Below are 25,542 nucleotides of genomic sequence, written 5' to 3'. Positions count from 1 at the left end.
GTTTTCTTCAGTTCGACAGACAAAATAGCTATATCCAACAGAACAACCCTTGCTAAATTGTGCAAGGACCCAGCTCCTGCCCTGCTAACAAGGTATAGAGCTTTGAGCATTCAGTTATGGAAATACGGGAGCTGTTCATCTTACAGAGGTGTCTGTTTTGGTACTTCTGTAACCTGTCCCACTAATCTATGTCTACCAGGCACAGCGTACACAGCATGCATACTTTTAGGCACCTGTGGTTCCAGCAGCAAGACTGCAAAATCAGGAAGACTGCCTCACTATTCCTGAGAATACGTCAAACAGTGGGCTGTCCAAACTCTGGTAGAATGTCTTTAGTTCAGGTAGGACACTTGCAGGCAATAGTAGTTCTTCTATTTATTTAAGTCTCCTTCCAAAGAGCTATAATATTTGAGGCTTTAGCTTGGCATTTTTTAGCACTATCATCTATCTGACTTGTGCAGATACTCAGTTTGGCAATTTAGCAATCCTTCTCTTACTTTCAGTAGTCAACCACTCCTTTTTATCATAAGTGAGGCATATCCAAATGTCAAAATATTTAGTATGGGGTTGTTCAGTAGCTAATTTCTAAAACAGCGTATGTCTCAATTTTCTCGGAATTTGTTTTCTCCTATGCTTGCTGCTTCAAATGGGTTCTGCCCATTTAGTACACCTAGATTTTTTGCTTTTTTTGATCAGTTTTCCACTTCTTACTGTGAGTGAATCTCACTACTTGTGTCTCACCTACAGTAATCACATGGTAAATGGACAAGATGTGTTTACCCCCAGTGTCAGCCTTTTAAGATAAGGCTGCTCCAACACATGACGTTTAAGGGTCAACTTGGTTGGTTACACATGAAAACGTATTTGTGTGGGCTGCGCATGTGGGACTACCATAGTGTGCAGCCTGGTAAATGTGCACAGGTAGCCTGGCACAGAGGAGGTTCTGAATGTATGTATGACCCGCACACCATTTTAGTTCAAGTTTACCGTAGAGTGTTCCATTAAGGGGAGCTATCTTGGAGTGCGCTTCATCCTGGTAGCGCCGAAGTAATGTCCATGAGATTGCTGATATAGGTAATATCAGTCCCGAGATGCTCACACCGTGTAAAGATGATAAAAATCATCGTAAATCAATTTCATTCAAAGCTTCACCACGTTTAGTTGTAAGATCCTCATTTTATTGTTCTTTTGTGCAAATTGTGAAACCGGTGATTTCCAATATTCAAATGCTTGTATTATGCTCAATCGCCTTTGATACAGCATGTTAGAATCACCGTTTCTTGTAAGAAATACAAAATGTTTAACCCAATGCATTTCGGGCACCTTCTGCCCTTCGTCAGGGGTTTGTATCTGTGAAGTTAAGAATCAAATAAATGCTGTTACAATAGTAATAGTAATCATTTGGAACGTCTTCAACTATAAGATGCTGATCAATTCGGCTTCCGGCCCGCTCACGGTACCGAGACCGCCCTTATCACCGCTATGGACGAACTCCAAAGGCGCACAGATAGAAAGCAGGCGACGTTTTTGATCCTGCTTGACATGTCTTCCGCCTTCGACACGGTGAACCATAAGATTTTGTTGAAGCGGCTGTCTGAGGCAGGAGTACGAGGGTCGGCAGTGCAGTGGTTCCACTCATTTTTACAGGATAGGCAGCAGGCGGTGTCTATCCCTCCTTTTCAGTCAGCCTTTACTTTGATCTCACACGGGGTCCCTCAGGGCTCTGCAATTAGCCCAATCCTTTTAACCTTTATCTTAGACCCCTGATTACGCTAATTAAACGTTTTGATATTACAATTGTCAACTACGCCGACGACACGCAAATGATCCTCTCGCTGGAGGGTGAGGACTCTTCTTCGGTTGAGATCTTTCACAACTGCTTGCGTGCCACCTCCCGTTGGCTTAGGGACAACTCCCTTCAGTTTAACGCAGGGAAAACGGAGGTGCTCTTCTGCGCTGGAACTAAGATTCCCCGACCCTTCCCTGATCATTTCTGGCCCCCTGAAACGGGGACCACTGTCCGGCCGGTGGAATCAGTGCGTAACCTAGGGGTCATGCTAAATCACAAGCTCAGTTTGGAGACGCATATCCATAAGCCATCCTCCGTTCCCTAAGGAAAGTCCTTCCTCTCCTTCCCCCACATGCTCGTGTTCAAGTGGTAAGATGCACCATCCTCAGCAGATTGGATTATTGCAATGCCCTTCTGCTGGGATCCCCTGGATTCCTGCTGGACAGGCTCCAAAGGGTTCAATCAGCAGCTGCTAAGCTGGCCTTGGGCCATCCGAGAAGAGCGCACGTGCTCTCCTCTCTGAGTAAACTACACTGGTTACCGGTGAGGCAGAGAGTACAATTCAAAGCCCTTTGTATAGCATTTAGGGCACTCCATGGAACTGGCCCTGCCTCCCTACAATCGAAATTTACGTGGTACACTCCAGCCAGGCAGCTTCGCTCCTCTGAGGCCAAACTGATAGTGGTTCCCAGATTCAAGAGAGTTAGATCTGGAGGCAGATCCTTCGAGGTAACTGCTGCCGATATTAGGCATATTTCTGAACTTCTCCCATTTAGGAGAAGGATCAAAACCTGGTTATTCCCCAAATCCTCTGTCTGATAACTTTCGTTTTTTTCTGCCTCATTTTACGTCTCTCTTGATCCAGTCAGCGCCAGGATGCCTGCAATGGTGACAGTGCGCTTTATAAATGCCGAAAATAAATGAAAATAAATAATATGAATTTCCACCTAACATTTAAACAACAATGTATCCATGTAAGTAGCCGATCTTAACGCTCCCAACTATAACGCTTTCCCGCTAAAGAGGTATTCAGCACATTATCACAATTTTGATGTGATAGATTAGTATATCAGGGGCAACATTGTGATAATGTGCTGAATACCTCTTTATCAGCAATCACATGGACAGAGGAGGTTCTGCAAGGTTAGATGTTCACTTGATATAGGCCTAATAATATTAGTGGGCACTCATAGATCAGGTCAGTAGAGCTTACAGTTTTATCTGTAGTGACACGTTATTGTACACATTGGGGAAATCTGCATTAAAGTGTAGTTTTTCTTACCTCAGGCCCACAAATTCCAGTAAGGAATCAAACTGGGGTGAAACATATGTGTCCAATATATGTAGATCCCAAGATCATACATGCACACCATATGGATCGTCCAGAATTTTCATATTTCTCTGGCTTAGCTCAGGGTCAGAGTTCAAGCATTTTGTCACCCTCCTAGGCCATGTTAATTGCTTTGCTACCCAGCAGAGGGAACAGAGGCCTCCATACACAAAAGGAGTAATTCATAGTGTGTCACTCAGCTCAAAAGGAAGAAGGGGTGGAGAAGAAAGTCTGCATCTGTTAATTAGCTGTCACACTGTACCAGTGGTGGGACAGCCCAGGCCAACCGAGCAAAGGAGAAAGTCCAAACAACAGGGGCCAACATAGGAGGGGACCCACTTTGAAGTTTTGGTGGGAAAGTCCCTGGCAGTGATGTCAGTTAGGGGTGGAGCTGAGGCCCTCAGAGGAGAAGTGAACTGCAACTTTTGATGGTGCCATCTTGAATTGTCCCAACATACTATGCAGGGGGGTTAAGATGGGGTGGAGGAGTGATTTGGAACTCTAGGACTGGTCAGGGGTGTCTGGCTTCTAGAACGTTTCACCCCCATTTAAAAACTCTTGCACAAGGGAGAGAAGTTATTGTTTAGTTGGACTACGGACCTAGACTGCAACAGCAGCAACACAATGGAAAACTGAAAGGACAAGCCCCCTGATGGACTAGGGACTCTGCCCGCAGCTGACCCAAGAATCAGTGGGTCTGTCCAGGACCAGTAAGCCTGGTTCCCTTACACCCCCTAAGGGCCAGTTAGTGGAAGAAATGGACGTCTGCGTCACAGAAGGAGGAGAGGAGAACTAGAGACAAAGACCAGGAGAAAAGATGGTGCGAGCACTAATGAATCCGGCTCCCTGCAAAGGGTGCTGCTTTTGAGTCCAGGAGGCCTGCTGAAACTGTTTCTCGTGGCTAGAGCTGACCAGCAGGGGTAAAATGAGCCCAGAATCCCCAGAATCATCTAAATCGGCCAAACCGGGCACACGGTTTAGCCTTTTAAAGGTTGGCAACCTTTGACCTTTTGGAAAAACCAAGAGCGTGGCGCTCCAACAGGATTTGAGGGGTCGTGAAAAGCATGACCCACAGGCTTTTCATCATATTTTTCAAAGCATTCCAAGGCTTGAGCTTTTGCCCTTCAGCTGGGAGTGCAGCACCCTCTAGGATTGGTTCTATGAAAGCATTGCATGTGACCTGAAGGTGTATAAATAAGACACAGGCGTGTTTATTTTGGATGCTTTATTAACTATATATAACGGACAATGATTTTTTTAATAAATATTGAAATGTTTTATTGATATTAATGATTACATTTAAATGGCGATACAATGATGTGACTGTTTAACATGTAGTTAATGGTCTTTTTAATGTGGACCAATAGGCTTGCCCTATATATTGATGGGGTGACATGTTTTATTTTAAATGATACCACATTATAGTGTGATGTTCTGTCTGGTGTAGGTGAGGGGAGGTGGGTACTGTGATTTTGCAGGTCATTACCCTTTTGGCGTCAAATATGAATTCTGAGTATCATCATGGTATTTATATCTGCCTGCATTATATATGTGTAAATTACTGTGTAATATTTAGTTGTGTGTGTAATAAATGTACTTTGCCTTTTTCAATGAAAAAGCATTGATTATACAATAATTTATCGAGTGTTATTATTGCGTGTCATCAAATGGTGATTACTAGCCCACATCACCTCCCTGAGAAGGCCTTGAACTACTCTTCTTTGCTACCTCGAGAGAGTCAAGCACTACAATGGGGTGCTTGGTTCCTAGTAAGTGGAAATTGTGGACCTATTGTTTGCACAGGCTTCAGATCCTGCACAATTTATAACCCAATTAATTACACTTTATTAGCAGCTGGGGAAGGAGATTTAGTACTATACAGAGTGGGTGGTAAAGTCTGTTATGGACACAGAACAAACAGAAACCACTGTGTGGAATTTATTGTATGATTTTGGACACGGTTACTGTGGGGACTAAGAAATATAAGCATTTATGTATAGCGCTGGAGGGCATACATTTAAAGTTTAGAAATGTAAAACGGATGCTAGCCTTCACCTAATTAGGCATATATAAGTTGCGGCTGCATATTCACACACAACATTAACACAAAACTGATACATGGCCAGAATGTACGGCAGCAAAGGTTTTCAAAAAGGTTACGTTTTTGCAGCAAGATAAATTTGTAACTTTACCAACCAAATGATTTGCGATAAATTGTATTTTACTACGCAATATAAAAAAGAAGATAGAGTCTCAAACTAGTGAGGCAACAATTAACACATTTTTCATTTTTCATTGCTGTACGAAAGAGCTCACGTAGACACTTAGCATGGAGCATAGACGCCACTATCACAGTCTCTTTCTCCTTCAGAATAAGCAACTAGACCAGACATAATTCTTAGACCCCGTTCTCAGGAGATTTATGACATACCCGCCTTCTATAAATTTTTTCTCCATTTCTGTCTTTTCTCCAGGCTTTATTTCATGCTTTATGCATCTTTTCTAACTGTACTTCTTGGAATGTCCACATCTGCTCTTCCCTGCCTCTGGGATATCTTTTAGTCCTTATCATTTTACAGCCTTTCCAGTACCACAACTCGAATTTTCTCCTTTACCTCATACTAAGATCTGAAATGGCTAAAAGTGCTTTTTTTTGTTCATACATCTTCTGCACCATCAAGGTAATCCAATCAGGCCGCTATAGTCCTCCTTGAGATAATCACACTATCATTCAAAATGCGTGCCCCTGAACCACATGCCCTTTGCTATAGTATGCTTTGTCAAAAAATGACATTGTATTATTACAGTAATGAGCTGGGCACGCTGGTGTAATATTGGTCACATTGCTTAAGGACCTGGCTAGTGATGCATATGTAGAAATCTTTCTGCACTGGCTCCGTAAATAACAACCGATCACCCAACATAAAAGATGAAAAGAGAAGCGTCTTCTAGCACACCCATCCATACATTTCAAAGATCTATACCTAGAATAAAATCACTTTACTTTCACGTTAACCCACATAAATCACTTACTATCAAACATTCATCAAGCTATGTAGTTTACATTATTGAATGACTGTACTCCCAGAACCAACTGAAAGTGCACTCGGATTAAGAAAGCGCTATAGTGTCATACTACAGGTAGAAAGCCCTATACAACTCAACTGACATAACATATCCGGTTAATTTGCCAACTTGTTCTTTGAGGTACTCACATGTATCCAGGAGCCATGCTATTTGCATTGTAACTAGAGCACAGAACTCCGCCTGTCCATACCTTCATGGTGACGCTTCGCTGGTCTTGTGGTGGAACACCCTGCACCGGATGTACTCCCAGACATGGGAATACGTAGCCCAAGTACCTAGAAACATGATCAAATCTGAACACGTGGCAAGAATAGTAAAATTTATCATCCACACACAAAATGTCTACTAAAATACAAAGCAATACTGTTTAACTGCAAAATTGTATTTTTATTAATCACTAATAGACCATAACTATGAAAAGAAGCCATCTTTATAAACAACCGCAATGGACCGCACTCCGCTAGCTCCTCCTCCGGGTCGCCCCAAGGGAAGCTGGTACATGAAGTTCTTGAGTGGTTCACCCCAGTGGGTGCAAGTAAGTACTTGTTGAACTGATGATCTCTGATGGAGTTCTCGAGTGGTTCACCCCAGTGGGTGCAAGTAAGTACTTGTTGAACTGATGATCTCTAGACCCGATACATGTCCCGGGTTTTAAAATATCGCCCGAGACATGGCTCGGGTTTCTGGATAACTTCCCTCCTCAGTAGAGAAAATAGTTAGGGGTGGAAGAGAGGGCCGCCAAGCAACCGTCAAGGGCCTCAGTGCCCGCACAGGCACGCAGGTGCGTCGTCCAGGAGCTCGTCAGCTCAAAGCTCGAGGGAGCCATCTTTATAAACAACCGCAATGGACCGCACTCACCTAGCTCCTCCTCCGGGTCGCCCCAAGGGAAGCTGGTACATGAAGTTCTTGAGTGGTTCACCCTAGTGGGTGCAAGTAAGTACTTGTTGAACTGATGATCTCTGATGGAGTTTTTGAGTGGTTCACCCCAGTGGGTGCAAGTAAGTACTTGTTGAACTGATGATCTCTAGACCCGATACATGTCTCGGGTTTTAAAATATCGCCCGAGACATGGCTCGGGTTTCGGGATAACTTCCCTCCTCAGTAGAGAAAATAGTTAGGGGTGGAAGAGAGGGCCGCCAAGCAACCGTCAAGGGCCACACGTGTCCAGGGATGGCTAACGCGACATTTATTTTCATTTTAAACTTTTGGCATAGGCGTACCCGCCGACGCTACTTCATGGACCACAATTCTTTGGGGTAACACGCTGGTAGGACTAGCAGAGTGCGGCCAATCGGATTTTTATGAAAATAAGCCATTCATATGAAAAACACCTGTAGCCTGATTAATACCTGTAGGTGTCTTACTGCTCCACCTTTGACCAGAAAGATTTCATCACACACGTGAGACAGTAATGTTAAAATCACATTGTGAGCGAAAAAGACTGATTCCCAGATGTGGTACCTGGTACTGTGGTAATTCTACAGATGTACTATGTACCTCTGTTATAAATGAGCACATTAATACTGGGTCATTGATATGAATGAGGAGTCCATCAGGCATGTTTTTTGCCAAAATCCAGCACTATTCAGCAAAAGGCTTATCCCCTTGTGTCTCATGTCATACTATTTGAATTTCTGAGTGAAATCTTTTAAGACACTTTAAAACAAGTTATTCACCTTAATGGCTGGTTGCAACGCAGATTATTAAACCACATGTCACACAATGTGTAATTAGTTATGCAGCTCTGCAAAGCAACCCACAATGTTTGACAAAGACTTTTCAAAATGAGTAAAACAAAATGAAAACTACAATACCTTTGTGAAAGCTGTATTATGCTTTCAAACTGCCCAGACTGCTCAGCAACTGCAAGAATGGCCAAAACCTTTGCCTGCAAAGAGAACATGGAATGGTTGATAGCAACTGGTAAATGCAGAATGCAAACAAAGCCCTTTAATTTAGGCGAAGGGTTGTTTGATTTAAAATACATTACCTGTGAACATATGAAAGTACAGCCTCATTAATGCCTATGCTTAGTCCACATTTTATTGTCGCTCAAAACAACCTCTTGTTGTGATACTTGTGGTCCAGGAGATATTCTATAGGATAAGTGCATAACAAATACAGCAATACAAAAGGGCCAGGTGATGTTTGTGGCAATAGTGCGACGACCAACTGGCAAGCAGAATCTGGAAAAGTTGGACCTAAATATTTTAAATGGTGCATTTGTAAGCGGACTAGATTATTATGACTGGAGAAACCTTTACAAGAATTAAAGACTACTTCAGACAGGAGTACAGGATTCTACCCCCAAGGATTTTTGGGAAATTCAGTGCATGAGAAATTGTGTTTTTGTGAACTACAGAATTTATTAGGATTTAACAACTACAAGGGGGAGAAAAAATATGTCCTGTTGCCTGCTTCTCCAGATGCAGTTTACAAAATGGTCTTCCACTGTGCCCCTGTGAGTCAATTTTCCATGGTCCCTCGCCCCTTGAAGGAACTGGCAAAATATTTTGCACACAGTATCAGATCAGTCCCAAGACATACCCTAACTATATGGACTATGTATGTATGTAGCCATATTAAAACAACAGTGATATAGAAACTAAAATATCCATGGTTCTTTGATTTAAAAAAGAGCTAAGACTCCCATGTAACATTCCTATCTGCCAATGGCAGTCAATGTAACTGTGTAAACATTCCTGCTGGGGCGGAGCTTGCCTGAGCCCAAGATGGCTGCTTAGTTCGAGTGGTCCGGCTAGCCGTCCCAATATCTGGAAATTATCCTGCATCAGGGCAGTTGTGTCTGCCTAACCTACGTCTATTTTTGTGCTGTAACGCATTGTCAGTCTAAAGAACCGATTTGGGGACCTGGAAACGGCTTACATCTATGGATTTTGCGAGCCGGCGTGGGGTCCCGATCCCGAGTTGTGAAGGCTAGAGCTACGTGGCGGGAAACAAGACCGCTTGGATTTAACGGCGGTAGGAGCCTGTCGGCAGACCTGCTTTGCAAACGGCTGCAGGGTCTCCATTGCGCCTCTGACAGGGGAGAGCCGCTGCTCTCCCGACGCCTTGGCGAGCTACGCGGAGTGTGAGGAGGGCCTGTCGTCATAGCTCCCCGAAGGCCTGGGACGAGGATCGATGGGCTGGGCCTACTGCTGGGAGTGCGGCGCACGCCGATGGACGAGATGCGGGTCCCGAGCCTGCTGAAGACATTGGACTCCAATTGGGTGAGCCGCCAGGCGGTTCGAATTAAATTGCGCAGCTGTGCTGCTCTGCCTGGGGCCTTCGCCTACTTCCACTACCTGGCATTGTGGGAGATTGCTGTGTGGTGTGACGTGACCGGGCTGGACCTGAGTCGGCCAATTTGGGAGCCCGCAGAGCCCTAGTTCGCGGCCCCGATCATCCGTGGGCAGGGTGGTAGTGGACTGACGCCCTCTACTGGTGCAGCCGCATTGCTCTCCTCACTGAAGCCGAGAGGGACTGCTAGGCCCCAGCACCGTGTGACGTGGACCCCTGAAGCAAGCAGGTGAGCTACCGGGATGATTGCGATTGATTGTGCTGTAGCGCTACTCTGACTGGGGCCCGTACCTGCTTCCCCGAGCTGGCATTGTGAGAGTCTGCGGTGTCGTGAGTCGGGACCGAGTTGGGCCTACGGCGGCCCTCACATGAGCCGGAGTGGCCTAATTGGGCGGTCACAACCAATTACAGGCATAAGTGCGGCAAATTGAGAGATTGCTTTTGGCATAGTGGACCTGATCTCTTCACTGGCACTGACACGATCTATTGGAACCCAGTGTTGAAGCGAGACATGTTATCCTTCTGCAGTCATTGTTGCTCGGGCTGGGCCCTCGCCTGGGGGCTAGCTGCAACTCGGATGCCACTACTGCCTGGCGATATATCTGCAAAGGAGGGTGACTTGAGGGACTTCATGGGTGATACAAGGCCCAGCCGGGCTCGTTGAAAGGCTGAACTGGGGTACAGCTGTGGATAAAGACTGGGATCTCTTGAGCCCCTCTACTGGTAGAAAAGATAGGAGTTGTGCCGCCCTGGCTGAGAACTAAGCGCAGCAGGTTCTGGACACTGCAGGGGGAATATCTACATAGTTTCCTAATGGCAGTGGCATAGCTGTCCTGCCTACGCTCGCATAGGCGAAGATTGGGTGCAAACAAGTGTAGCCACTATGGGGAAGTTAGATAAAAATCAGCCTAAGCTCCAATTTGAACAAAGGAAATCCAGACAACGGGAGCACGCATCCAAAGAGGGCGCTATCTCGCACACGGACATGCCGGAGCCAGCGGAGGGGGGACAGTCGCACCATTCTGGCTGTAATGCAAAAGAGCTTGTCCACCATTGATAGTATAATAGACTCTCTGGCATATCGTATGAATCGAATGACTGAACGTTTGGACAAACAGGCAGATTGGCTCAATATGACGGAGCACAGAGTCACTGAAGTGGAGGAGGCTCAGACAGTAATAGATACTGTACACAATCAGATGGGAAAGGCGCTGCAGACTCTCCAAGACAAAGCGGAGGACCTAGAAGCTCGGTTCCGAAGAAGTAACATTCACATTACGGGCCTTCCGGAGACCACAAGTGCTGGTAACATGGAACTGTTCGTGGAAAAGCTATTGGTGACACTGCTGAAAAGCAAAACGTTCTCCTCGATGTTCGTGGTAGAATGTGCTCACCGCTCGTTGGGCCCGAAACCTCCTCCCGGAGTTCCCCCGAGACCTATCATCGCAAAACTGCTGAACTACTGAGACAGGGATGCGGCTCTGAAAGACGCTCGGGAGAAGCAATCACTACAGTAGGAAGGATATGCAATTTCGCTCTATCCTGACTTTACGTTTCGTGTCCAAGTGGCACGCATACAATTTGCGCCACTTAAGAGACAATTGAGAGGGCAAAACTTGGACTACGCCATGCTGTAACCGGCGCGACTTCAGGTGGACAGGCACGCAGACAATTTGCGTCACTTGAGAGACAATTGAGAGAGCAAAACTTGGACTAAGCCATGCTGTAACCGGCGCGACTTCGGGTGGACAGGGAAGATCTCGGATTTTCACCAACCCTAAAGTGCTGCAGAAAACCTTGAAAGAGTGGTCGAAGGACAAACCGCGCAACAACGAGTCGTCTAGTCCAGAGGGAGCGGCAGGAGGAAGTCTGGATGACCAAGACTAACTGTGGGGACGTTCAGCTTGGCAGATAAGATCTGTGTTTGAAGGGGTGTACGGGAAACATACAGAGCACTATTTGCATTTCTGCTGTAGCTGAGTATTAAGAAATGTAGTGTATTTTACAGTCTCAAGAAAAGCAATCCGGCATTGTACGCAGTATCAGGCTGTTAAGGAGGCCCCTATAATTGAGAATTGCACCATAATGCCAGGTTGCATGACAAGTAAAATATTGTTACATATGTAAACTGATGCAATTGATGTGCTTGACGGCAGGCGGCACGAGGTATATAACCTACCAACATCTAGTTTATAGAGGGCAAAGGCAACATCTGCCCATGTGTGTGAACCACAACCTAAAGTACTACTAAATTTGTTTTTGCTGTTTGAAAATACTAGATGTGATTTTTGTCATGAAGCATTGGGTTTGTACGGGGGGATTTCACCACTGCACAGTTGGGGTATGCTTGGCGTGGGTTGGGGGGGGGCACAGAGTCAAAATATTGTTTGTGACCTTTATGGTATGTTCATTGAACTGATCATGCAAAGCTCATTTCGCAATGATACGAGTACAGAAATGCATCAAAGCATATACACCAGTGATAACGGCGAGACCGATTAGCATGTATGGAACAGACTTAACATAGTAAGATAAACATTTTAACCTGGAATATGCGCGGACTCAACGATTACAGGAAACTAAGGACGGTCCTGGCTTATCTAGCCAGGCACAACATAGATATAGCACTATTGAAGGAGTCGCACCTATCCCTTACTAGTACAATGCTCTGTAGTAAAGGACTGCAGGGCAACTCACATGTAGCGGGGTTCACGTTCCATGCCCGGGGGGTGATCACTTGGGTTAATCCAAAGTCTGAGTTAAAATTAGAACCACTTGACACTGACCCTGAGGAGCGATTTACCATTTCGAGATGCAAGGGAAAGGGAATTGATTTGACCCTAGTCAACATTTATGGCCCTAACTCTGACAATCCTAAATTCTATGCAGTGCTACTGGTGAAAATGCGGGGCTATGGGGGGTCCACACAGCTCTCGGGTGGCGATCTTAATTGCATATTAGACCCTCGGCTGGATAGGTCGGGGGGCCAGAACAGCGCATTACAGCCTCAGCATGGACTATTGCGGATGCAATGACACAATTGGAACTTTGCGATGTTTGGAGAGAGCGCCACTCCAGGAAGGGTGGGTACACACATTATTCTGCCTATCATGATCTACACACTAGGATTGATTATTGGTTAGCTTCTAGAACTCTATACAACCAAATCCGGGATTGTGTGGTGCTACCTCGGACCTACTTAGATCACTCGCCAGTACTGCTGGTGGTGGAAAGCCCACATAAGCACATCTCCCCTTTCACCTGGTGCTTCCCTCCATACTCACTGCTGGACCCAGTTTTCAAATCAGAACTTGGGGAAGTTATAGACATTTTTTTGAGTGTAACATTGGGTCAGTTGACACATTCTCAGTATGGGAAACGTTTAAAGTTTACATTCGTGGGATAGCCATGGCCAAACACTCAGGGGTTCTTTGTGCGTTCCGCACGCGAATCTCGCACTTAGAGAATTCCCTCAAATCACTGGAACAAAGGTTCCTTGCTAGCCCAGAAGACAGTGTTAAGGAGGATTTTCAGGTGCTATTGGAAGAATACCACGAAGCAGCTGACGCTAAACTCAAACACTTAGGGAAATATGTGACGGCTTGCACATATGGAGAGGGCGAGCGCCCAGGATCAGTTCTCGCCTCGTTACTAAAGAAACGAAGGGAGACGACAGGAGTTGCTGAACTTAACAGTCAGGAAGGGGTGCCTTTATCTGACACTACGACGATTACTGACAGATTCAAACACTCGACTTTATATAGCTCGCAGAATGGGGACAATGAAACTGACATCCTAGACTACCTGGCACATATCAAGTTACCCTGGTTATAAGGAGTTTAAGGAAGTTTGTATCCCGCATTTAGCAACGCTATTTGAAGAGCTGAGTGAGAGCGGAACTATGCCACCCTCGATGAGGGAGGCAATAATTGTTGCAATACTCAAACCAGATAAGCCGCCAACCGAATGTGCATCATATCGCCCACTGTTGCTGCGGAACGTCGACATAAAGATTTATGCCAAGATTTTAGCACCTCGTTTAGCTCCACTAGTGCCAATATTGGTGGCACCAGAACAAGCAGGGTTCGTCCCTAGTAGAAATCTGACTTATAATCTGCATACAGTTTTCGGGGCGATTAAGAACACAAGACACGACGTGCAGGCAGTTGCAGTGTTCCTCGATATGGAAAAAGCGTTTGATTCCGTAGAATGGACGTTCATGTAGCATGTCCTGACAAGATTAGGGCTGGGGGGAATCTCCCTTCAAATGGTAGAGTCCTATACAATTCCCCCACAGCCAGAATAAAAATCGGCAACATGGTCACTAATCCGATTAGAATAATTTGAGGCACGCGTCAGAGGTGCCCGCTGACCCTGATTTTATATGCGCTGGTGGCGGAGCCGTTAGCTTGTGCACTCCGGGAGTTTCATAGTCACAGGGGTATACGCTTCACGGGATATGAGCTGATCATCTCTACATATGCTGATGATACGTTGCTATATGTAAGAGATCCCGACCTTAACCTATCACCAATACTACAGGAGGTAGTTAAGTTTGGTACGATGTCAGGGCATAAAGTCAACTGGACTAAATCGATCATCTTCCCCCTTACGCCTGCTACTTCTCCCTTTACCCCCGATTATCCGCTGAGATGGACGACGTAGCCGGTGCGCTACTTAGGAATCATGATCCATACCGACTCGGAGGTGGTGATGAGGGAAAACTATGGAGTTGCAGTTAGAAGAATGGAAGAGGATGTAGATAGATGGATCCGTCTCCCATTGTCGCTAGTAGAAAGGGTCTCAATTATGAAAATGGTGATATTGCCTTGGTTTTTAGGTCTCGCCTGAGCCAGCGCTTTAGCGCTGCTCTGGCGAGAGTTTTAGTAAGCCGGGTTTTGGAAGTGCAAACTAGTGGCTTTTCAGGCCTCCAGCTACAGTGCATGTGCGCCGGCAGCGCGCACCATTTGTCCGCCTGCGTGATCGCTTTCGCGGCCGCTTTGATGTGCTTAGTGAGCCGCGCGGCCACTGAGAACATCAAAGCGGCCGCGAAAGTGCACACCATTTGCCAGCCTGCGTGCCTCTCTCCCCTTAGTGCGCGCAACTGCCCTACCCCCCTCCTTTATCTCACTTCCTGCATGTTATTGTCTTCCTGCTATTTCTGAACCTCAACCGCTGCGGCTTTCTTACAAAGTCCCTTTAAATTAAAAATAAATAGAAGAGCGCGCCGATGTTGCCCAGAGTGGTGGTATTGAGGATTCTAATTAATGCTGCAGTGGGGTGCCAGGGGTGTCGAGCGGTGATGCATGGAGGTTTCCAGCGGTACGCCTGAGCTGGTGGTCCCAGAGGAGGTGGTCAGGTCTGTTGTCAATGGCCTCTGAAGTGCGCTGCTACTGGGCCAAGCTGGGCTGTCCTGGCTAAGGACGCGCCAGATGCAGCTGCCCTTGTTAGAGGTTGCGCTGGAATACAGTGCTCCAGACGCTCCTTAATGACACGGACTATATCAGCGCGTAGTGTCTGGTAGTGCAAGTTATTTGGGTCACTCTTCTTAACGCGAGGAAGGTGGGTCGTCCACGGAAAAGACCATGAGAGGCAGCGGCCCATCCACATCTCCCAGGTCACCTGGCCTGGCACCTGGCCTTCATGTCACTCTTCTTAATATAGCCCCAGCACATTAATAGGTGCTGCGCTCATCACTGGCCAGACGGCACCTCCCTGGTTCTGATCTGGATGTGCCCTTTCTGATCCGAACTTGTTGACAGTCTGACCCTGCAGATGTTGCCGTTGAAGAGAGTCGAGGTCTATGTCTGCATACGACACCCATGCTATTTCTGAGTTAGCTGGCCCAAGGCCGCCATCTTTCCCTTCCATCTTCCGAGCAGCGAGCACCCCTCCTCTTCCTTTGCTATGTTCTATCTTTAACGTCCCTTTGTTCATTTTCTCTTTTCATTTGCTCATTCGTTTCCCCACTTCCTTTCTCCACACTTGCCTCGATTTCCAATGCCACACAGGGCACTTTGTCGGCATGGTAAGCCGATATCGTCAGGGGAAATGCACCCAATATTTTTGTTTATTTATTTAATTTTGGCGCACATATTTATAAGAATAGAGCGCGCTACAGTAGATGGAATGATAAAAACTAAATTGTGCGCCGAATTTACAAATTGACGTGTGAGAATGTATAAAGAAGAAAGTCATGACTGTGAGTAGAAGAGAAGAGAGAATAGTGTTTAGAATAATGGAGAACGTAGCTGCTTAGTGAGTTAAGAGCCCTCATTCACGGAGTGTACATTCTTTCAAAGTCGATGTTTGAGGGGCTTTTGGCTCTTTGGAAGATTATGCAGCCAGTGCTGAATATCCCTTGCTTCTCTACATGGAAGCACTTTCAGGGAGTGTAAGATTATAAATGCAGTAGTGGAATTTGTAGTCCACCCCTAGTTTCCAAATAATTCTCCTCCACTGCCGCATCTCTCGGAGCCTCCTGCCATCACTGCCCTTCCCCAGCACGACACAATACAACGTATTTCCCTGGCAGGAAAAGTTGGGCAAGTATTGGCAAAGTAAATGCGCTTAGTACATAAAGTAATACAGTGTGTATCGTGGATGCTTCTGCACAAGGCCACATTTCTCTTAGGCTGTTCTCTCCTGGTCCACGCTGTTTCCGGTATCACCCCGAAGACAACGCCGAACTTGTGCCTCCCTCGTGCCTCCCTTCTCGCCACCTCCCGACTCTCCCCTCCCCCATTTGAGCGGTTTTGTCCCCACCCCCACTTTTCAGAAAGCCAGGTTATCAGTATGGCTGGGGTTACACTCGTCCCAGTGTTACCATAGCATTCATTATTCAGTAGTTTAGCAAGGATACCATGAGCCTTAATGCAAGCAAGCAACAAGCATTGGCATAGCCAATAGGTCTCGCCTTTGGGACCTTATAAGTGTTTAGCCATGCAACACTTGATGTTGTTGCACCAAGGATATTGTGCTGGATAACTAAACACTTATAAAGTCCCACAGGCGAGACCTATTGGCTATGCCAATGCTTGTTGTTTTTATTTGCCAATATCCCTATGGTCCTGCCTAACTCCTACTTCCGTACGCTCCATACATTGTTAATTAGACTAGCCTGGGCTGGGAAGCACGCACGGGTGAAGTGGGACATTCTCATGCTTCCATACCACTTGGGAGGTTTAGGCGCCCGGACCTGGATCTATACTATATGGAGGCACAAAGTGCCCATGCCCATTACTGGATGCACGGCCTCCCTGGCACCCCTCACATCCAGAATGAGAAAGCTGTTGCTGCACCTTTCCCACTGCTGGCACTATTATTTAATCCTCCTGATCGTAGAACTGGCATTCTGGATTCTATTAACACAACAGTCCATGCCTGGCAGCACCTTCTGAAATTACAAGCCAGAGCTATTTTATACTCTCCGTTGACTCCACTTGACTGGTGCATCGAGCTTCTTCTGTGCAAGGATGGGGGGGGGGGTGTCTCGGGTATTAAGCTCTCTAAACATTCTGACGATAGGAGACATGTTCTCGGAGGGCATAGTGAAAAAATGGGATGAGGTAGAGACAATGGAACACAATGCCTTGCTGCTCATAAGATTCCAGTTCCATAGGGCAAGACATGCGCTGCTGGAAATTCTAGGCAGCGATCTTGCTGAGCCACCTGAAGTGGTCGCACTTACCCATATGATTAAAACTGGCTCTCCGACTAAGATAGTATCTATCGTTTACAAATTGGCTCAGGGGTATAGGGTAAACCACTACACTAAGGCCCGTTTGGCTTGGCAGGCAGACCTGGGAACAGACCTCAATGACATAACGTGGAGATATTGCTGTGAGAGCACGAAACGGATCTCCCTGAACGTTTGTCACAGGCTGATTCATTTTAAATTTTTAAATAGGGTCTATTGCACACATGAGAGGTTACACAGGTATAGATTGTGTGACTCCGCAGAGTGTGAGCGCTGTGGTGCAAATGTGGCGGACTTTTACCATCTAGCTTGATTATGCACAGCGATTGCTGACTTCTGGATTCTGAACATTTGGGAGATATTATTGATATGACATTGACACCTGACCCTATGCTGGCCTTGTTGGGGTATTCCAAGCAAGTACCAAAATCAGTCAGACGGCTGGTGGACATGGTGCTGCTGATGGTTAATTAGAAAAGGGGGAAGCGCACACCTATTTATCTGGTTGACAACATTTTAAATGCTTTGGTAAAGGTGCTACAGTGTTATGCTTGCTATCTGTTCAAGCATAAGGGAATTGACAAGAAAGAACTAACCAAGAGGGTAGTGTCACTGTGCACAATACTGTGGGTTACTAAAGAACCTAAAAATGTTAAGTAAATTAGGCCAAAGAGATATTTGAAATAACATAGATTGTTTATATTGAATTGTACATAGGGTTTATTAAACCTACTGAAAAACTGATTATCAAAGCCAACAGAAAAACTTCTTTGTGTCACTCTACATATTTGACTTAAATCAACATGCCATCACAATATTACAATGTAATCATTGCTTGAAAAATTGAAACTTGAACATCTTGTGAAAAAGCCCGATGCATTTCGGGACAGGTACGTCCCTTCATCAGGGGAGACCCGTAAACGAAAATTTCTAAGTTACAAACTGACCTTGTATAAGTCTATTTATGGACACAACACATAAGGAAACCATTCTAGTTAACATGGTCAATAAAGTAAGTTGAAATTGAGGCCAGCTCTCAATTGTAATGACACCCAGTGTGTTTTTACAGAGAAAATGTAGATTGTCTAAAACGTGCTGACTATTCATAATGCTGTTAGCGAGAAAATGGTGTAGACAGAAAACCTTGCAAGAATCACCAATGTGGCCGAAATGCAAAGAAAAAGTGTGAGAGACATTTTACTCAACTGTGCTCATAGATAATGGACAAATATTGAACAAGTGAAAGGTGAGGTGCAATCCTGGAAAAAATGTGTGTATAGGAGTAGAGGGAGACTCACCTCTGATACAAATGGGCAGATACGTTTAAGGCGGGTGCAGAAACCCACGCAGGCTGAAAAAATGCACAATGTAAATTGTAAATAAGAATATGATATCAAAATACTGTGGTAACTAATTAGAGATCCTAAAAAGAGTGATAACTCACCCCGACGGGCGTAAAAAGACTCAGGAATCAAATGACGAAAGATGAAAATCAGATCTATAAGGAAATGGACGTTGAAACATAACTAATCACAGTAGACCAAAACGTAGGAAAATAAGAAATAAAATGAGGATAAATAAAGTGTGCTTACCGATAAGCATGGAGCTTAGAGTTAAAGTGTTGGCTGTAGTGCTAATAGATTAAATGTTTGGCGAGGACGAAATACGATCCGTCGTATTTCGTCCTCGCCAAACATTTAATCTATTAATTTTAATCTATTAATTTTATCTCTTATTTTCCAACGTTTTGGTCTACTGTGATTAGTTATGTATCATCGTCCATTTCCTTATAGATCTCCTCATTTTCATCTTTCGTCATTTGATTGTGGCTCGTATACTGCATTATAGAGCACTATAGTTAAAATCAACATTTTGAACTATAACAGCAACTTATTGTGGACAGGCACGAGTGAGTGAGCGAAAGGGTACATCTAGCTATCGCGATTCCAGAGAGAGTCGGGAGTGTTGTGTTCTGGGTTGTCTAATCATTTATAGCTTTGTGATTATGTAGGCGAACTAATGAGACACTATAGCTAGTCGGTCCTGGGATTTTGGGTACTGAGGCGGTAGGAAGGCTTAGCCCCTATACGCCGAGGTCCTGTTTTCCTGCGCATAGTTCTGTGTATGTGCAGAATCCCTGCAACGTGGCACCACCAACGTTTGGTCTGGTACTTATCTGCGAGACTCCTGAGTAGTGCTTGTGCTTGTCCACAATCCCCTCACTTCTGTTACTGGAGACAGTTGTGACGGTGTAGCCTCCTATGTTGAGATATTATAGGTTTTTCAAGCTTGAATTTTAAAAGGTCTTTTTTATTTCTTCTTACCCATTATTGTGCCACCGCAAATAGGTTGTCTTTTTCTATCTGTTAATTATGGCGGTTGCCATTGTTGGTCCTAACCGCGCTCCAGTTACCGCACATTTGCCTCAACATGGAGTCCCTAATGCCGGTGCTGCTATAATCTTTGTTGTTGAAGCGGATGCTGCATATCGCTTCGAAGTACTCACTCTTGGGTCACTTTTCCGGCAGTGGGTGGAAATGACAATTTCTCTCACAAATATACTGCCACTGCGCTTCTGCCGAATTATCGACCTTATATATCTCTAGAAGTTCCATTAACAACTTGGCAACACACCATATGGTTTATTGGCGCCCTTCCACACCATGTAACAGCAGTCCGGTTAGGCCCCTTATCAATTGATGGGGCCACGTTGCCCGTTTAGGCTGGGTACACCCCACATCCAAATTATCTTCCTGTTACAGTCACAAAGCTACTCGTATTACATACTTCATTAATACATATACATAGAGCTGTTATACAGTTCATGTCGCGCAAAATACAGATGGGACCACCTGGTGTTGCAGCCCAACTACCGGGACCCAGTGGTGTTGTAATCAGCCCTGTTATTATTAACTCAGTGATGGGCAAAAGTCCGCAGAATAAGGACGAACTTCTGTATGGCTGTCTGAAAAATTTGGGCAAGTCAAAGCTGTTTTTCCTAATACCACACCAGTGGAGAAACATAGGATCTTGACCATGAGCTTACCTAAAGGCCTTGTTCCCAAGTTAGCTGATTGTAACACTTGGGGTACAGTGTTTCCAGCGGTATATTCAATGTGTTTCGGCACCTCCTCAGTGACCATTCTCCCTTCCGTGATAAAACGTGTTCAAGATGAACATGGGGCCGAAGTTGGGAATGAGACTGATGGGAGTGTTCGATATTGTTTGCGATATGATCCTTGCCAATGTGAAGGGTGAAGCTGTAAGCTTACAAGTGGCACAACGCTTGAAGGCTGTTGTTGACGCAGACTAACAGCGCTAATTACCTAAGATTATTGCTAAAGCTTATAAAACAATAGGGTGAAATAGTCTGGGAATTAAGCCTTTTACACAAAATCAAAATCAACAAAAAGCCCAGTTGGATAAAGATGGGCACCCGTTCTTTCCTAAAATGAACTGGAGAAATAAAAAGCAGGGGCAGCAACAACAGAAGCAAGGTCCGCGTGCTGGTTCACCGACACCTGATTCTTCTGAGCGTACTTATGATTCCAAGTACCTGATCAGCGCTCTCCTCGTTCTTTACAGGACACATCGGACTCTCAAGTCGGTAGTGGGGAGTGCCAGGAACACGGAAAGAGTGTGACCACTCAACAGTGACGGGATCAACCATGACAGTTTGACATCAAAACCAAACAAGAAGTACTGCTTTGTTTTCGACCACCCTATCAAAAGAAGAAAGTTGACGCTTTAACAGAGAAGTATGCCCCAGATGGTGAGAACGCTACTCCTAGACTGGACATGGGCAGTGACTCTGCTCGACAGCGCAGCAGAGGTTACCATATGCAAATCAGTCCAGCCCGAACTGCCAAGCCAGGTCTCCCCTGAACCGGAAACAAGCATCTTGGGACCGGTTTCTGGGTAACACCCTTCATCAGCCAGGCTAGCTTGAATCCAGTGGCCGGAGTGCTGAAACTTCAGGGAAGACCTGGCTTGGCAGTTCAAACTGGACTGTTCCCATGAGGCACAGGGTCAAGACTGATTTGCATATAACTGGGTCTGAACTGAGGTGGCGACGTGAGCTAAAGAATGATGATAGATTCAACTCAGATCTGTGACTGGGGGTGAGTGTCTGAAAAGTTTCAGGGCTCCGTCCACTTGGGATAAAGTTGCATTCGAAATCCATGGTCGAACAGAAGTCCTCAAGATACCATACGTGTTTCCTTAGGAGATGTGGTGACACAGGACATATATTCGGATGATTGGGATGTACATGCAGTCCATTGTTTGTTTTCTGATTTAAAGTATTATGCTGCTTTTGATGCTGAAGATTTGTATTTAAATTCTGCCAATTATGCTGACTTATTCTATTATCAACATTATGGGCATCATTTATTGCACAAAACAAATATATTAAGACCTGTTTTTAATTACACACAGTGGGAACATTCCCTAGTTTCCTTTACGGGGAGTTTGAAAACACTATAATATAATATAGATAAGTACTCTGCTATATTTTTTTAGTTTTTAATGAACAGCAATGTGCTTTATTGTAATCGTAGCTTTAATGACATCTCTGTCGAAATAAAGCTTATATATCCATATCTAATATAGATAAGTTCCCATATTTCACCAATTACAATGCGTCCAATCCTGGATCCTATTTCTTTAAATTGAAAAATAATTCTCGACCTAAATTTATTCTGACGTACACTAAATTGATATATTCAAATTCATTTAGAACCAATTTGGCTTCCCAAGGCTATGAGCACTGGAAAAGTACAGTTGATTTGAAATCGATTTGGGGCACTAAAGCTTGGCAAGTCCAAGGAACAGCGAGTTTGCATTGTGCATGTCTAATTCCGGCTCAGATACTATTTGTAAAAGATACAGTACACCAAACTACTTGTTTTGGCTTGGCTACGGCAAAATATTTGAACAGCCCATCCATTCCATCATTGGCTCAGTACGATAATAGGCATACTCACACCAATTATACAATTAATATGCTACAGGCTTTGTTTCTAAATGACAGTTTAAATATCACTGAGGTTGACCCCTCAGGATGGTTGTTGTGGCAAACCAATTCTAATGCCTGTTAACTGCGTTTTCATAATGCAGCAACTAGTTTCACACAAACTAGACCTAATACCTGTTACCCCCATTCACATTCAGTCACCACCTATTCAGTTGGTAAATTATGTCAACAATGGTTAGAACACTCCACTCTGTTGTCAGTGAAACATCACCTGTCTCTCTTGACGAGCGACATCAATTTGGCTGATTTTATATAAGGTCCTAGAACTCCTAGATCCAAAAGGTTCATCTATGCAGCTTATAATGAATTATGGAAACTTTCACAGATGGAAGCAGCGTTCCGTCTTCAGCAAATTAACAAAGCTAATTTGGATACAGTCCTTGCAGTAGTCGACAATAGCAATAGCATAAATACATTGTCTTCACGTATTTATACTGTGGATAATATTGTTTCATCTGTTATTGATATTGTTCAGAGTAATGTATCAGTGTTATACCATGGTCAGAATCAATTGCGATCAGTGATGCGGTTTGCATGGACATTGCAGACACTTAAATGGGAAAAGTACCATGGGATTTATTTAAACACTTCAGCATTGCTTTTAACATTTAATTTAACTGATAAACAGAGATTCATGTGCATTAAAGATGCTACATGCACGCTATTACACATTGAACAACTAGAACATTTGCCATTTTCGGTGGCCGAGACCGATTCAACAGTATGGTTAATTCAAGGCGTTATCTCTCTGCCGTTTTCGCTGTTTCAATTTAAATAGTGCATGAAACATTGTGAGAAAGTGCCCTCTTTCTGCTTGGTTGCCCCCACTTTTTGCTCAATTGCTGATGTGCTTTGACTGAGTGTGCCCTGGGCTCCTGCTAACCAGGTACCCAGGGCCTATGTTCTTTCCCTAAAACTGCATTGAAGCCGAAGCCCAATTGGCATCTCTGGCCACAGGTCAGCCCCTGGTAAATGGTACCTCAGGTACCCAGGGCACCGTGACCAGGGAAGGCCTCTAAGGGCTGCAGCACTTATTGTGCCACCCTTAGAGGCCCTGTACCTTTACACACACACACACACTGCCTTTGCAGGCTGCGTGTCTTGGTGCAAAACAAAGTGAAGAGTCGACATGGCACACATCCCTGTCTGCCATGCGTACAACCCACTGCCCTGGCATAGATTAGTCACCCATCTAGCTGGGTGCACTATAACAGTGGTGAGGGTACAGGTGCATGAGCCCTATCCCCCTACAGTGTCTAAGGGCATTCTTAGACATTGTAAGTGCAGTGCTGCCATTAGGAGTATAAGGTGCTGGGAGTTTGTCATTACGAACTCCACAGTACCAATATGACTACACTGAAAACTGAGAAGTTTGGTATCAAACTTCTCAGCAAATTAAACACACACTGATGCCAGTGTGGGATTTAATGAAAAATGCACACAGAGGGCGTCTTAGACATGCCCCCTGAAAACTAACCTAACACTTGTGTCCTGGCTGAGTGGTTGCTTTCAGCTGCCACCACCAGACATGTTTCTGGACCCCTGGCTCGAGAGCCTGCTGCTCTCGGGGGCCTGAAACAATGCACATCCTGGGACGAGGTGCTAAGTCTCCTCCCCCAGGATGGGCAGGGTCCACGAAGGGGAAGCTTCAAAGGCTTGCCGCCTTTGTGAGCTTCCCCAGGACACTTGCTGCTTTCAGCAACTGGTTCCCACTGGTTCTGACCCCCACTTTGGGCCGGAGAACCGGCGGGAAAAACAAGTGAGGAAGCAACCACCTCTGCCAACTCCACCCCTTAGGTGGGGGAGGCGAGGTGAGGTACAACTCCCAGTCCCTGCCATCTTGCAGATGGGGGGACCAGCCAACCAGGGAAAGGCATATGCCCCCTTACCAGGAGGGTGGCATGATAGGGGGCAGGAGAACCGGCAGGAAAAACAAGTGAGGAAGAGAGGTGTGCCCACCTCTGCCAATTCCACCCCTCAGGTGGGGGAGGCGAGGTGAGGCACCACTCCAAGTCCCCGCTGTCTTGCAGATGGGGGGACCAGCCAACCAGGCAAAGGCATATGCCCTCCTCCCAGAAGGGTAGAATAATAGGGAAGGGACCCATTAGTCCCAACCTTTTACCTACCTGTAACGCCCCAAAATCCTGTATTTAGGGACACCCCTGAACCTTGCTTCCTCACACAAGAACCTGCAACAAGTAAAGAAGAAGAAGGAATGTACAGATGTGCCGAAGCTAACAAGAGGAAGACTCCTACTGACTTGGCCCCAGCCCTACCGGCCTGTCTCCACCTCAGACCTGCTCCTGTGAAATCCCAGTGTGTCCTGCAGCCAGAAACCTCAAAAACCCCGGAGGACCTGCCTGCCTTCAACCACAAAGACTGTGTCACCCACGTGAACAACAGATTTTTCAGCAACAACTTCTGGCACCGGCAGAAAACCGCGAATCCGCACCACTCTGCACCCACCGTTCATGGCCCAAGCTAAAGTGGGCAAACCCCATGAGGAGTTCTCCCCGGCGGTCCTGATCTGAGATCCAGCGATCCCTGACCTGCCTAAAGCCTCCAGCCGACGCCTGCAGCCTAATTCCGGAAGGTCCCCCCAACCGCAACCAGAAGCTGGTAAGAAGATCCGACCCGAATAAGCACCCCTGCACCCGACGCCCCATGGCCTTGGGTGGCCCAACCTAACCAACCCCCAGCATCCTAACTTACCTCTCGAAGTGGTGGTCGCACCCAGAAGACCTTCGTTCTCGAGCCTGCAGTGCTTTTGCAAACCGGAGCCTCCCCATTGCAAACAGGGCGCCCGACGTCGAAACAGCACCCTGCACCCAGCTGCCCAAGTGCCGCTGAGGGTGCACCTTTGGTGCTACTTTGTTTTTCCATTTGCCCTGAGCTAAAGTCCAGGAGCTTTGCTCCCACAACCAAGTGGCCTGCTTGTCAGCAGCCACCAACCGGAGGCCATCTATCCCCCTTTGGATAACATTGGGCCTCAGCACTGTGCACCCGTTCGCCTTAGTGCCGCTGAGGGTGTAACGAGAGCATCCCTGACCCTGGGGGATCCATGAGTCTACCCCCAGAACCTCAACTCCCACTACCGAATACTCACCCTAAAACCGATAACACTGTTTTCCTCCATAGGATAACATTGACTGTTTTTCTTAGAAAAATGTTTACTTTGAAAGCCTAAAGAAATTCTTTAAAATTGTACTAATAAACAAAAACGGTTTTATTCACCTGTTTACAGGAAATGTCCCAGTCTAGTATCCAGGTAGACTACACTGTGTAAGAAAAGTAATCACAAA

General features: G+C 45.6%; 1 protein-coding gene across 6 annotated transcripts in view; it reads right to left on the bottom strand.

Moving 5' to 3' along the window:
- TATDN3 (TatD DNase domain containing 3) overlaps positions 1-25,542 on the bottom strand; it is a 173,823-nt gene that overhangs the window by 98,466 nt on the left and 49,815 nt on the right. For 3 of the 6 annotated variants that reach the window (XM_085612876.1, XM_085612877.1, XM_085612878.1), the window contains exons 3-4: positions 8,021-8,094; positions 6,397-6,481 (exon numbers count right to left, since the gene is read on the bottom strand). In XM_085612876.1, coding sequence (XP_085469002.1) covers positions 6,397-6,481; positions 8,021-8,094 — 159 coding nt within the window. Of the gene's footprint in view, positions 1-6,396; positions 6,500-8,020; positions 8,095-25,542 lie in introns of all 6 variants that reach the window. The other 3 variants (XM_085612873.1, XM_085612874.1, XM_085612875.1) reach the window with 1 other exon arrangement.

The sequence above is a fragment of the Triturus cristatus genome, chromosome 6, assembly GCF_964204655.1.
Source record: "Triturus cristatus chromosome 6, aTriCri1.1, whole genome shotgun sequence".
NCBI lineage: Eukaryota > Metazoa > Chordata > Amphibia > Caudata > Salamandridae > Triturus > Triturus cristatus.
Note: the sequence above shows the minus strand (reverse complement) of the source record. Positions and strands in the feature narration are given on the sequence as shown.